Here is a 13,477-nt window from a genome sequence, read left to right on the forward strand (position 1 = left end):
GATAAACACACACACCTGCATACACACTCACTCTACAGACTCTGCTTCCTGTGGTACTTTGCCCCCTTTTCTCTTGGAGGTGTCAGACCAAATATATTTTAGTCCTTTCCTCCCTGTGGTCCCTAATGCTCTCACCCCCCCCCCCATATGACCCCCCCTTCTGCCTTACCGCAATCTTCCCTCCCCTCTCCTTCTACCTTTTAGTCCTACCTTGCCAAAATCTGGCTGTTTTATCCTATCCAAATCCCCTATAGCTAGCTCTGCCCCCTCTTCTTACCTGACAGTGGGGTTAGTTGAAGAGGTCTGAAACTGCAACGATTTTCCCCCCACCCTCTTTCTTCTTTCATATTTTATTGCCTTTCCTTACTTTTTCTCTCCTCCTGAACTGTTTCCATATCCTCTAGCTTTTCTCCCTCTCCCTTCTGTGGTCTCTCCTGGCAACAATCTATTTGTGTAGGTAAGACACCAAATATTTATGGTCTTTCTCTCCTTCCACCGTCCTCTCCTCCCTCCCACTCCTCTCTTACCTGACCAGCGTCTGGTTGTGAAGGTCCCAGACGACGATGTTGCCGTCGCTGCAGCAGGAGAAGCAGACCTTGTTGTCAGGGGAGATGGCCAGAGCGTAGCAGGCGGGAGCGGACGATGTCAGCTCCGCCTTGATGCGGGGAGTGGGTGTGGCCAAATCCCAGATTGACAGTGTGCTGGCCTCCCCGCCGACAATCAAGGTTCGCCCGTCAGGGAGGATTTTACATGAGCGGATGTAGTTGTCCCTGTTCTGATTGGACAAGATAAGAAAGCCAGTTAGATTATAGCTGCAATAAGTGCATTAATGAAAAAATGTGTATGAGGATTCATGGGACAGATGGTAATATAATTGGGGACATTCAGGAAATTAATGTGGACATTCTGATCATGTCAGTAACCAAAATTAAGGAGGAAAGATGACTCAGTCAATAAAACCAAATCAGTTCAGTGAATGTCCTGTACATACATGAATGTCTGTCAGTGAGCCCATCTCTATTTTTAACACTTGTGTGTGTCTCTGTTTTCCTTCCTCCCTCATGTCTCACCAGACAGTCCAGCTGGGCCATGGGGCTCTTGCTGCCCGGCTGGCTGATGTCCCACACTTTAACGCAACCCTTTCCTCCAGTGTAGACGTGGCGCGTCGAGGTGCTGATGGTGACAGCACACACCACCTCTCCGTGGCTCAGGGTGTGAATCTGACGGGCGTGGCGAGGGATTCCCGGGCCCAGCAGGGCGTCAGGGGGAAAGGGCACCGGCTGCATCTGGCCGTCTGCACTCACATGGAACGAGTAGGCGCTGGAGAGAAGAGAGATGGAAGGGAACAGAAATAAATCAATACTTCAGAACTATAAAGCTAAAGCTAAAAATAAACAGACTTTGGACTAGTAGATTGAAGGATATTGAAGGACTAGAGACATGGGCTAAAGATAAGTAGGACAAGGAATCAATCAATCAATCAATAAATGTTTGAGTGCAAGTAGAAGCCCTACAGGTAAATACACATAATGCACAAACAACAAGACATATCAAATGTGCAGGTTGAGAAGTCTGACGACACTGTAATGGCCTTGAAACTCCCGTAATATTTGCCTGAATTCTGGCAATTACTTGGCCCACTGTAGCTGTGGGCGGGAATGCATAATGGCAGATTGTATTACAAGGCAGAGTCAGTGTGGCATTGCTAATGGCTGATCAATACTGTAGTGGTTGGAAGCCAAGGCTGTTTTATGATTTCAAATTAGCGCCGCAAGAATGAATTGCTACTCTGCAACAAATGACAAAAACAACACTATTCTTCAATCAACAAAGGCCAGAGAATATGTGCAAGTGTGTTGAAGTACGTGATCTGGACATTTAAAATTCCTCAGTATCTCCCGTACTCACGGCTTTCAGGTGTCAGACAGAGTTAATGTGTAACACTGAAAAGTCCTGGGTACATAAAAACACAAAGTACTCATTTGAATTCCTATCTGATCCAAATCATTTTGGATTATCACTCAGCTAGTTTTGACAGTATGTAAGTATGTGCAATCATCAATATCTATTCTCTAAGCCTGACAGGATTATCCTGCTCAACTTTCACATATTTATTTTTTTTAAATTAACTGTTTAACTGTGGAATACACTACAAGTATCCATGCTAAGTATGTACACATGCTAATGGTAATGAAACAGTCTTTAATGATGCATCTACAAGATGTAGATAACGAGTTTTCATTTCAGAATTGAATATGGACAGTGAGAAAATGTATGCTTCACTCAGTGTTTCAAGAACAGTAAGTCTGACCATTTCCAATCTCCAATCATATTGCATGAACGCTGGAGCAGAACTTTGTTTGTTTATATGTATGTATGTGTGTTATGGGGGTAAAAACTCACGGCTTTCCCCCAGAGGAGCCAGGCAGAGAGGAGGGCAGCCCCGGTGCTCTCAGGTGAGACCGAGAGTCATAAGCCACCTGGTGGGAACAAAAGAGGGGAAAAACAATTAACAGCTCGCCAAAGAGTAAAAAGTAACTTAACTCAAAAGTAATTTTCACCAAAATCATTCTACTACAAAGCAAAACTGAAACAGTGCAGTGACAAAAACATAACAAAAGTCTGCAGTCTGAAAACTGTGCTGAAGAGCGTGAGTGTGGTGACACTAATAAGTGATGTTGTGAGCATACTGCCCTCTCCCAGACTGATGACAGGGTGGTGAACAGGCCACTGCAGAGAACATCCTGCCTCTAGGCTGAGTTATGTTCAAGTCTTGTGGGAGCTACGTGCTGTGGCTACATACTGTTGCTACATGAACAGTCCCTACACAGCTGACGCACACTTACAAAAATGTAACTGCATGTTGGAGCTACGTGGGCCGCAGGGAACATAAAAACTGTTATGTAAACATGATAACTTTGATTGGATAATGAATGTGTAACACAGAACACATTCATTCACACATTCATGATTTGGCCTTTACTCACCATGGGGCTTCGGGAGTAAGCGCTGGCTGCTGCGCTGATTTGTGGCGAGAGAGTCAGAGCCCCACCGAAACCTCCCGGGCTCGCCAGCTCCCCATTCAGTCCTGCGTGGGACACCACGCCAAAATGAGCCGGGTATGAACCGGGGGGCACAGACATGGGACTGCGGAGAGCTGGGAAGGGAGGGAAAGAGGAAGGAGGGATTGAAGGATGGAAAGAAAGAGGGGGAATAATACATAGTACACAAGCACAAACACAGTCACAGAGGGGCAGAGAAGAATGGATAACTTTTCCTTTCATTAAACTTTATTTGTTTATACGCAAACAAAGTGTCAGAGCAGCGGGCTGTCAAGTGCAACAATGGTCTTCACTTCTGACCGCAGAGGAGCAGAAAGTTGTTAAGAGCCTTGCTCAAGAGCACAATGTTCAGAGGCATCTCACTTTTTTTCTTATGGTTTAATGAAAATGTCAGTCCTATAGGCACAATTTTTTGTTTAACTTTGCTCCAATCACATCAAGAGATTTAGGCACAAAACAGTGACATACTGTATCATTGCATGATAAGACAAAAGTAATGTCATACTAAACACATGGAAAATGGAAATGGAAAAAACTGAGGGTCTAGATGATACATGGTATGAGGGTCAGAGGTCGATTGGGTGCAAATCCCACCAAAGTCATGATAGTCTAATTCAAGGAGCTACTTGGTGTAGATAGTCAGGTGTACTTTAAAAAAGTTACATGTACTCTGGTCTGGAAGCTGAATTAGAAAGTAAATTTCACATGCTGAGTAACATGACTGTTTTCTTTACTGGGTGAGAATTCTCATTACAATCTCAGATTAATACTTTATCCATATAACTTTCTGAGTAACTGCCTACAAAGAAAGAAAGTTAGAAATCTACATACTAGATTCATGTAGTGATAGCCAGTTCTCACTCTCCCTCTCGATATCAAAACGTACATGTTTAAGTTTTAAAATCTCATCCGGCTTGTGTAAACAGTCTCACCAAGGGGGTCTGCACTGGTTGCTGCTTTGCTGACCAGACGAAGGCAGGAAGTGCTTGGACCAGGAGCTCCTGGTGCTCCAGGGGTAAGGGCCTCACGGTGGGACGGGGATGGGGTGCCAGACTTAGACAGCGGAGATTGGGACTTATCCATCTGTAGAGAAGTCACACAACCAAATTGACCAAATTTGTGCCCAAATTTTAAATAGTCTCAATGAAAAGAGAATTCGGCACAGCTATTGCATTTATCCCTACAAATTTAAAGATTTCTATGTTTTGATTCCCCACTTAAACACCATAATCGATTGCAAATTATGTAACAGGAATTGGGATACTACAAACAGTGGAATGGTACAAAGTGGAAAAGAATACCTAGAAGAAAATATCTTCAGTCTTATTGAATATGTTAAAAATAACATTAATATGTTAGGATAAAGGAAACGCAGACAGACATCCCCAGTCGGCATAGTAGAGCAAATCCATATGTTGCTATCTATCTGTCTTACCTGAGTAGGGTCCTTGGCCTTGCCTGGGGTGGGGCTGCGGGGGTTTGGGGTGGAGGGGGCCTCTCCTGTGCTTGAGGAACCTGGGAGCTCTTTCCTTAGGGTAGGAGCCCGGTCTAAGCCGTTCCCGTGGGGGGAGTGAGGAGGGCTGCCTGCAGGAGAGTTAGGTTCCTGAATGACAAAGGCAGATGAAAAAGTGATTTAATGTTCTACCCAGAGAGGAAAATGGTGGTAATTTCCATCTTTTCAGCCTCTGAAGGTCACACAGTGCTTCAACTATTTTGTTGCTCTATTTGGGTCTGTGAAATTCAGGTCCAAGTACATTTTACAGCATTTCATCGCTATGATGTTTTCTCTTTCAAAAGGTTATCCTTGTCCTTTGATGATGCACAGTTTTGCTACATATTGGAACTGCACTGGCAAATGCACCATTTACTTTGTGATCAACACAAAAAAATATTTAATGATTGTTGCTGTGATAACTTTCCGTAATAAAATCCTTCCTTATAATATTACAACATGCAGTGTTTTGGTGAGTGATAAACCTTCCCAGTTACTTCTCTATTACTCCAGTTAAACTTCCTGGATTGTATTTAATCTGCTCACCTGTTCCTGAAGCACCACACACTAACCAGTGTATCTCCCTGCAGTTGTTTAACGCATGCCTGTTTTCTGTCTATTTTTCTTTCTGTATTTTGTCTTCTATTGCAACTAAAAAAAAAAATGCTGTTGCTCCTGCAAGAAACACAGAGACATCTCTTCCTGTGTGCCAGGATGTGTGAAAGCTTTCATGAACTAGGCAGAGTTTGTTAGGTTATAGTAGTTGGCAACAGACTTATATGTAAATACCAATAGGAAAATTCTGCAGATTCTAACTTAATGGATACAACATACCCTCTAGTGTCACACTTTGTAAAAAGGACGTCTAGCTCAGAGCTCAGGGAATATTACATGAAACAGTAGATTGTCACTGTTGCTGATACAGTAGTGTATGGACCCGGTGATAATGTTGCTGTTACAGCTGCTTTCATCACTGGAGTCACAGCTTCCACTGTTGAGCCAGTGCTGCCTCCCCCAGAACAGAGTGCTGGAGTAAGCACTTCTCACTGGGTCACAGTGATCAGCACAGACATTTTAGTGCGCGCGCACACACACACACACACACACACACACACACACACACACACACACACACACACACACACACACACACACACACACACACACACACGACCATCCACTTAAACAACCACACACATTCCCAGCTAAATGGCATGAACACAAAAGTAGAAACACAGACACATACACACACACAGGCTTGCATGTATGCTCAAATACATGCATGTTCATTGTCTTTGAAACACACATTTACATATGCGTGTGCACACACACAAACACTATTCACCAGAGAACTTCCCTCCTCTTTTTCTGCCATTACCCACATTTGTCACATTTTTTTCCTCTCTGCTTTTGTACCAGTTTCCAAATCACACAAGAGACCAGTTCCGCTTTTGTGTGCCATATCAAAATACGGAGGGCTTAGATAAAACATATTTTGGTACACTGCGTGAAGTATTTAAAGAACTAAAATATTCCAGGGGCATAAACGGCTTTACATATATTAAATGAAGCAGACTGCAGTTATCTAATGAGAGGAGGGAGGACAAAGGGAGAAGGTGGAGCAGGGTGAGAGGAGTTGGAAAGACCGGGTGAAGGGAAACAAAACAGCGGAGAGATGGAAGAACAGAGGCTTCAAGAGGTTGGAAAAAGAACAAAAATATACACAGAAGAGGTAGATGAGAAGAGATAGATGTGGACCAAGTATTTTTGTGCGTGCGTGTGTGTGTGTGTGTGTGTGTGTGTGTGTGTGGACAGACACAGTTCACAAGAAAAGAACAGAAATGGTAGCAGCTAATAATGAGCTTACACAGGAGCTCTTCCTATTTACAAGGAAACTGCTGCAGAAAGCTGAACTAGCTACATACCTGCTGACTCGTTTCTTATCGCACAGATCCACACAAACTACACACAAGCACACACACAAACAAAGGTTACTATAGGTGAATGATATTAAAACAAGCAAATAGAATACTGTGAGTGTGCATGAGTGTAAAGCTGGAATGATTAGTTGATAAGTCTTTGTTGATTGGGAGAAAATGATGCAAATCTGCAACTATATTGATAATTAATTATTCGTTTAAGTAATTTTTCCAAGAAAAATGGCAAAATTCCAGCTTCTTAAATGTGAATAATTTGGTGTTTTTCTTTGTCTTAGATGTACAAATATATAGAAATGAATATCGCTGGGATGTGGTTGTTTTTCCCAACACATTTTATTGACCAAAGGATTAATCTATTCTGCTATTAAATCTATTAAGTCTTTTGCATCTTTACTAGTGGTTGTTCTCTCTAATAGTGACTCAGGACACATTTTCCTGATCCATAGCTATCAAAATACGAAAACTTGAAACTGAAAACTACATGAGGCAAATGTAAAACTGACCATTTACTTAAACAACCAGACACATTCCCGGTTAAATGGTATATACAACGATATGCAATTGGGATGCACATACATACACACGCACAGGCTTACATGTATGTTCAAGGACATGCATGTGCATTCTCTCTCTCTTTTTCTCACACTCACACACACACACACACACACACACACACACACACACACACACCAGAGAACTTCCCTATCTCTTCCCCACATTACCCACATTTGCCTTCTTTTTGTTCTCCCTTTGTACCAGTTTCCAAAATCACAAGAGACTATCTGCTTTCTGCTTTTGTGTGCAATAGCAAAATACTGAAAAATAAGGAACAAAAAAGAGCAAATCTCTACTAAGGACACTGAAATTAAATATATCTATTAAGTAAAATCAAATTATATTCAATTAAAAACATAACACACTGGCAAACACAATATAAAATCAAACTATTGACAGCCAGGGTTATGCAGAGGACAGAGGGTGGTTCCAAGCTGTGCCAAGTACATTTATAGTTATACCCGCAAGTTATACCCGCGATTCATTTGTGGGCTGCAGCACAGTGTCAGAGAGCTTCTGTCGGATAAAGGCTGCTTGTAACTTGTGGCTTCATAAGGAAATCAAAGACATTTTTTTGTATGATGTACAGCTCTTGCACAAGGACGTAGTTGTGAGGAGATGTGGGGGAGAGAGAGCAAAGTGTGAGTTCTGTCGGTGAGTTAAGATATTTTCCATAGTGGAGATGGAAAATTGTGAGTAAACATTGGTAGTGAAGGTGGAATATTTTTGAAGAGGTCAGAGAAAACTATTTTGTGCTGTGAGTTTCTGGGAGACTGGCCCATTAATAAACTTTGCCATTAAGCAACAATTAGACAGAAGTTACCTTTTCTCTGTTGCTGCCCTTAGCCCTTACCAATATTATCACAAAAACTAACTGAACTTTTACTAATAACAAACTGCTTATCTGTCATGTAGTTTGACAGATTTTCAATGATCAAGTGGGTTTGTTTTTGCAAGTATTTAATTTGAGCAAAGTAGTTAAAAAACATAACATGTTTAATTTTCATCTTAAAAGCAAGTTTTGACTATTATCCATACCAAACTGCCGTGGCCACACATTGTTTAATATTACTTTCCAATTAGGATTAGAGATAATCCATTTTATTCTTTAAAATAGTACTTTACTTACTTAAATTAATACATCTGAGATAACGATGTTCATCAAATAAACCTCAACAGGGTATGTAAAGGTGTTAGCAAGTTGCTTATTTACACATGCAGTATTAATTCTCCTTTTAGCTCTGATTTGGTCTCTACCAACTCGCGGTGGAAATATCTGGGTTTTTAGCTGCTTAATGCTGCACTGTGTTCACAAGTCAGTTGCTAACTCTGTCTCCAGCCACAAACAAGGTATATGAGAGAAGTGACACAGAAACAGTTATATTGTGGGCCATAAAGAACCAAAACAATAAGCTCAAAGTTGTAAAATGCTCCACAGAGTTGTGGGATCATAACAATGAGCAAGTCCTTTCACATATATCGTGTGATACATTGTTAATATAAAAAAATCGATTGTAGCCACTTTAAGTATGAGGATGTCAAAGATCATTTAAATAATCCAGAGAGGCAACATACCTCATTGGAGACGTCCACCACAAGATTGTCTTCACTCTTGTCTCCATCACTGTCCTGAGGAGCAAAGAAGACATAAGAAGGTCAAAACATATGATTTCTAGTTGCTTGTCTCTCTCCATCATCCACATAGACATACAACATACTGTATGTGTGCACAGAAAAATTTAACAGTAGAGATGGAAACACACACAGATGCACAAGCGCACACACACAGGTCAATATACCAATATCACTGGCTACTCTTTGCTTCCATCCATTGTCTTTACACCATGCAATATTTAACACAGATACTGTATACCATATGTTCTTAGTAAACATCTCCCTCATACAAAAACTATTGATCGGCCTCTCTTTCATTCACACAGACCCACACACGCACAAACACACAGTTGCTCTTTCTCCATCCATGGCACATTTTTGTTCTCCGTCTAGCCATCTCTCTCTATCTCTCTCTTTCTCTTTCCTTTTTTCTGGGGTGAGAACGATGGCACTTAGTCACCATAGCAACAGCGCTTTGATGTGATCATGGCCTGATATTCCTATTGACATCAGTGTGGAGTGACATCAGTACCCAATTATACAGAGCCAAAACAGGGCTATGTCTACAGCCTATTCCTAAAACAAAAATACAGAAAGAGACAGCGAGAGAGACAGACACAGAGAGGGGCGAATGGAAAGGGGAAAGAGAAAAAAGTAAAGAGAGAAAGAGGAAGACATTTAGAAATGAGAAATGAAATAAAAAGGAAAAGAGAGAGTGAGAGGGAAAAGTAGAGAAACTGAGAGACAGTGATAAAGAGACAGAAAGATATAGAAGAGCTAAAGGCAAGCAGAGAGAAATGGGAGCTGTAATGTGGCTCGACAGACAGAAAGAGGAAAAACATTCAGAAAGTGGAAACTATCTGTGCTTGTTCTCACTCTGAACTAATGGGAAGATTTGGATGCCAAACTGATTTAGCTGGAGGCCGTCTTGCACAGACAGACTCCTGGTGTCAATCAATCCTCCAGACTGCAAACACACAGCCATCTAATTCATTACAGCTATCTGCCTTGGCCGTCTCCCCTCTGACATTACATCGCCTCTGGCTCCGTGCTCTTCCCCATTGGAGCCATCCAAACCAAACAAAACTCTAATTGGCCGCAGGGCCCCGACCCCTGTGTGGCCTATATTGTCATAGGCAATATCACATGTACACATATGCGCACATACAACCACACGGACACAAATGCACTTTATGATGTCTCTACTATGTATATGTGACTTTCTGTGAACTAATAATAGCATTGTTTGTTCACTTGTCATCTTTATGGTTATTTTTTGTATTCTATGTCTGTTGCTGCATCTACTCAGTTTCCTCACAGGCATCCTCATGACTCATGTAAACACATACATAGGAGTGTGGTGGAAGAGGCTCTTTGTCGTCACAGCGCCTCCGCTTGGCCTCAGCTCCTCCCTGTGAAGAGGAGTAGCCTCCTGAAGGGCCCTGGCGCTCCTCAGTGGGCTGACTGTCTGTTGATGACACTGACTTACTCTGGAGAAAGACAGGGACACAAAAGTATGAACACACAATTCTCAAGCTATCACAGCAAACACAATGGAAGTTTGGATTAGCAATAATAACTAAGAATAATATAAAATAATAATTTGATAATATCGAATATCACAATCTTTCCTGCCATTTGCAATATTTTTCATAATATCAAAAAGAAAAAATTGTCCTGCTGCCGAGTCTGACCCTCATTTCACTGCTTTGTTTACTGTACACTGTACTCCCTGTACACCTTGGCATGTGAAAAACAAAACTTTGAACTGCTGTTTAGTGGCAGCATTACTTCTACTTGAAACATAAAATACAATAATATAATTATGTATGTCGCCCAATTATGGATGTTGTTCCAAGCCTAGTCTGGGATACATGTTTGCCAGAGAAATGTAAAAACAAATAATTAAACACATCTTTTTATAATCCTAGCATTGTACAAACACACACACACGATCACATTGTAAACATAAGTTCAGGTAAAGACAAGAAACACATACATAAACAGAAAGCCCCATAAAAACATACGATAATACAAACAAACACACACACACACACACACACACACACACACACACACACAGGCATTCAGTAGTCTACAGCAGACGTAAGCACAGGTTTAGACGCAGCAATGGAAGCACACGGGACAGCCTATAAAGCTAATTAGTGCTCTCCTCTGGACACAACAGTCCTCATGTAAAATATGACGCTCATTATTAGGCAATAAAGCTGTGCAGGCATATTTACAATGCAGCCAGGCCTGGTGCTCAGGACTCAGAAAAGCCGATCAAAGCATTGTGTTGTTTTTGCATTAAGGCAGGGGCCAGAGGTTCAGCAAGGGCCACTTGTCATTCTCTGTCCCCATGTGGGGAGGACAAGAACAGTGAGGGTTTAACACACCAATGAGTCACACAGGAAGGAGCCCACGGGGCCGACAGGAAGGAGCGCTGGACAGAGGAGAAGAGAAACCACACAATGGACCTCAGTGCAGCTCAACAAACTTCCCTCTCTTCTTTCTTCTTCTTCTCCTCCTCCTCCTCCGCCTTCTTCTCGCTTCTCCTGACTTCCTCTCGCTGTCCCTTTTTCCCCCCTCCATTTAAAATTCCAACATGTTTTACTTGTGCAGGGTTCTCTGACAAATGCCAATTGATATGCATCTCTCTCCTGCTTTCTCTCCCTCCCTTCCCAAATGCCGTAATGCTTGGCTAAGTTCAGCACAAACCTCAACTCATGAGAAAACTATTTTCCTGGTGCTTAACAATCAGCATTGTTTGGCAATTAAATTATGCTTAGGGTTTCATTGCGGCTAGAGAGAGAGGGAGGGAAAGTAAAGTCAGTAGCGCTCTTAAATCATTTTCATTTTGCAATAAAAGCCACAACAAAGACCTGCTGGTATTTTCTTTACCTACCTATTTTTTTGTTTGTTTTTTCTTTCTCTTTATTCTCGCTCTTCTTCCTTTTTACAATTTCACTCTACTCTCTCTAACCACCCTCCTCTCTCTCTCTCTAACACCGGCCTCTCCCTCCTCTCTCACTGTGTTATCAACAGTTACACTGATGAAGGCCAGCTGTACATTGCAGCCAGTACAGTAAGAAAGTGTTCACACAGCTTCCATAAAGCAGCACAATATGCACAGAGAGAGAGAGAACAGGACAAGCCATAGACGTCCACTGAATTTCAATCAGCTGATTTGTACTGCATTAATTCTCCAGGCGATTATTGGGGACTTTTAACTACAGTGCGAAGAAATATGTAACAAGCCTGTGAAGCAAGATGATCACTTGTATACTTCTCACGATTCACTGCATGTTGTATTTACTTGTCTCATGATGGAATTGTTTTTTTGTAATTCCTCAATTACGGTAACCTGACCTCAACGTCTCCACCAATAAAGCTTCCAACTTGTGATTTGATTTAGCGCACTTACATAACTCTTCTACAGAAGATTTCCTCTTAGAAAGTTACTAAGTAAGTAGTTTCCTAGAGTATGAGAATAAACACAAAAGGGCTTTAAAGGCGGAGCGGTGAGTAGATCGGTTTTCATATTCAGCGTGATGATGTTTAATGTCAACCTCTGTAGACTCATTTAGCCACCTGTTAGCAACTGCATTTCTAATACACACAAAAGCTTAAAAAAATCATGTGTGGGGTACATGTGATATATTTTATGCTGTAGAATAAAACATAATATTGTCTTGAGCTTGTCAGACCTTATTTTAGGCATTTCACTGAAAACCAAAAAAAAAAACCTCAAAAAGCCCATCATCTTCGGGCTGAGGGAACCGAAACTTATTTTCATTAGGAAACACTTTTGGAAAGATATGTAAGTGCATACGTAGATTGTGAAAGCATATTCTTCTAGATGTCAGGTGTGTGTCAGTCTTTGAAGTGTCAGCACTAAAACATTATGAAGCTTAACACTTAAACACCACACTATATACTATAGGCCACAAGGTTAATCAATGGCCTACACAGACTGTTCATCCATTCAGCATGAACAATATTTTATTTTTCTGGTACAGTGTTTTCACTTTACTACATGAAATAGTGCAAATGTAAACCTTATATTAACTAAGGAAAATGCCGATCAGGTTCTGTTGGGAATCTTCAAAATGTATTTCAGTGGCATTATCTCTTTGGAAAATACTTGGTGGCTCTTTGACCTAAGATACTTAAGAACTCCTGCTCTTGTCTACATCTTATGTGAACAATCTACATTCTTTATTCTGAGCAAGAGTTGGGGTTTTTTCCACAGACACTAACTGGAGTGTTTTGGGCAGCATTTGGCATTAACTACATTTTAATCCTTTCATTTGTTCTGTAAGTCTTGTAGATTACGAGAACATTTGTGGTGCTGATGAACAAACACTTGCTTGTTCATCCATTTACTCAGTTTGTACTTTCTTCCAGATAACAGCGAAATGCTGTGAGCTCAGATGTTAGTGTGATGTAGAAAACCTTGAGAAGCTCAAGGTTGATAGTGCTGAGCAGCTATTGTGCTGGTGTTGAGCTGTGCTAGTCCTGGCTGAGCTCCAGCAATACATAGCCTTTTTTAGAGGCCACTTTACAGTGCGTCTCCATTTCCCTCAGTTTATCACTGTCACACGCACACACATACACAGGCACAAACACAGAAATGTGAGTGTACACAGCACTTTATCAATGTACACACATACAGAACTACTCACCCTGCTGGGGGCTCCCTCTGGGATGGGGTGGAGAAAGGGAAAGAGGAAAGAGGACAGAGTAGAGAGAAGAGACAGAGTGAGAGGAGTGAAAGGCGAAAAGAAAGAAAGAAAGTTTGACGTCAGTCC

At 41.5% G+C, this 13,477-nt stretch overlaps 1 protein-coding gene across 2 annotated transcripts in view; it reads right to left on the reverse strand.

Annotated features, from left to right (window-relative positions):
• tle2b (TLE family member 2, transcriptional corepressor b) overlaps positions 1 to 13,477 on the reverse strand; it is a 77,934-nt gene that overhangs the window by 8,152 nt on the left and 56,305 nt on the right. For both annotated transcript variants that reach the window (XM_056378350.1, XM_056378349.1), the window contains exons 8-16: positions 13,352 to 13,368; positions 10,013 to 10,153; positions 8,625 to 8,678; positions 4,498 to 4,665; positions 3,995 to 4,145; positions 2,988 to 3,157; positions 2,404 to 2,480; positions 1,071 to 1,320; positions 528 to 775 (exon numbers count right to left, since the gene is read on the reverse strand). In XM_056378350.1, coding sequence (XP_056234325.1) covers positions 528 to 775; positions 1,071 to 1,320; positions 2,404 to 2,480; positions 2,988 to 3,157; positions 3,995 to 4,145; positions 4,498 to 4,665; positions 8,625 to 8,678; positions 10,013 to 10,153; positions 13,352 to 13,368 — 1,276 coding nt within the window. The remainder of the gene's footprint in view (positions 1 to 527; positions 776 to 1,070; positions 1,321 to 2,403; positions 2,481 to 2,987; positions 3,158 to 3,994; positions 4,146 to 4,497; positions 4,666 to 8,624; positions 8,679 to 10,012; positions 10,154 to 13,351; positions 13,369 to 13,477) is intronic.

This window comes from Seriola aureovittata, chromosome 6 (genome assembly GCF_021018895.1).
Source record: "Seriola aureovittata isolate HTS-2021-v1 ecotype China chromosome 6, ASM2101889v1, whole genome shotgun sequence".
NCBI classification, from domain to species: Eukaryota; Metazoa; Chordata; class Actinopteri; order Carangiformes; family Carangidae; genus Seriola; species Seriola aureovittata.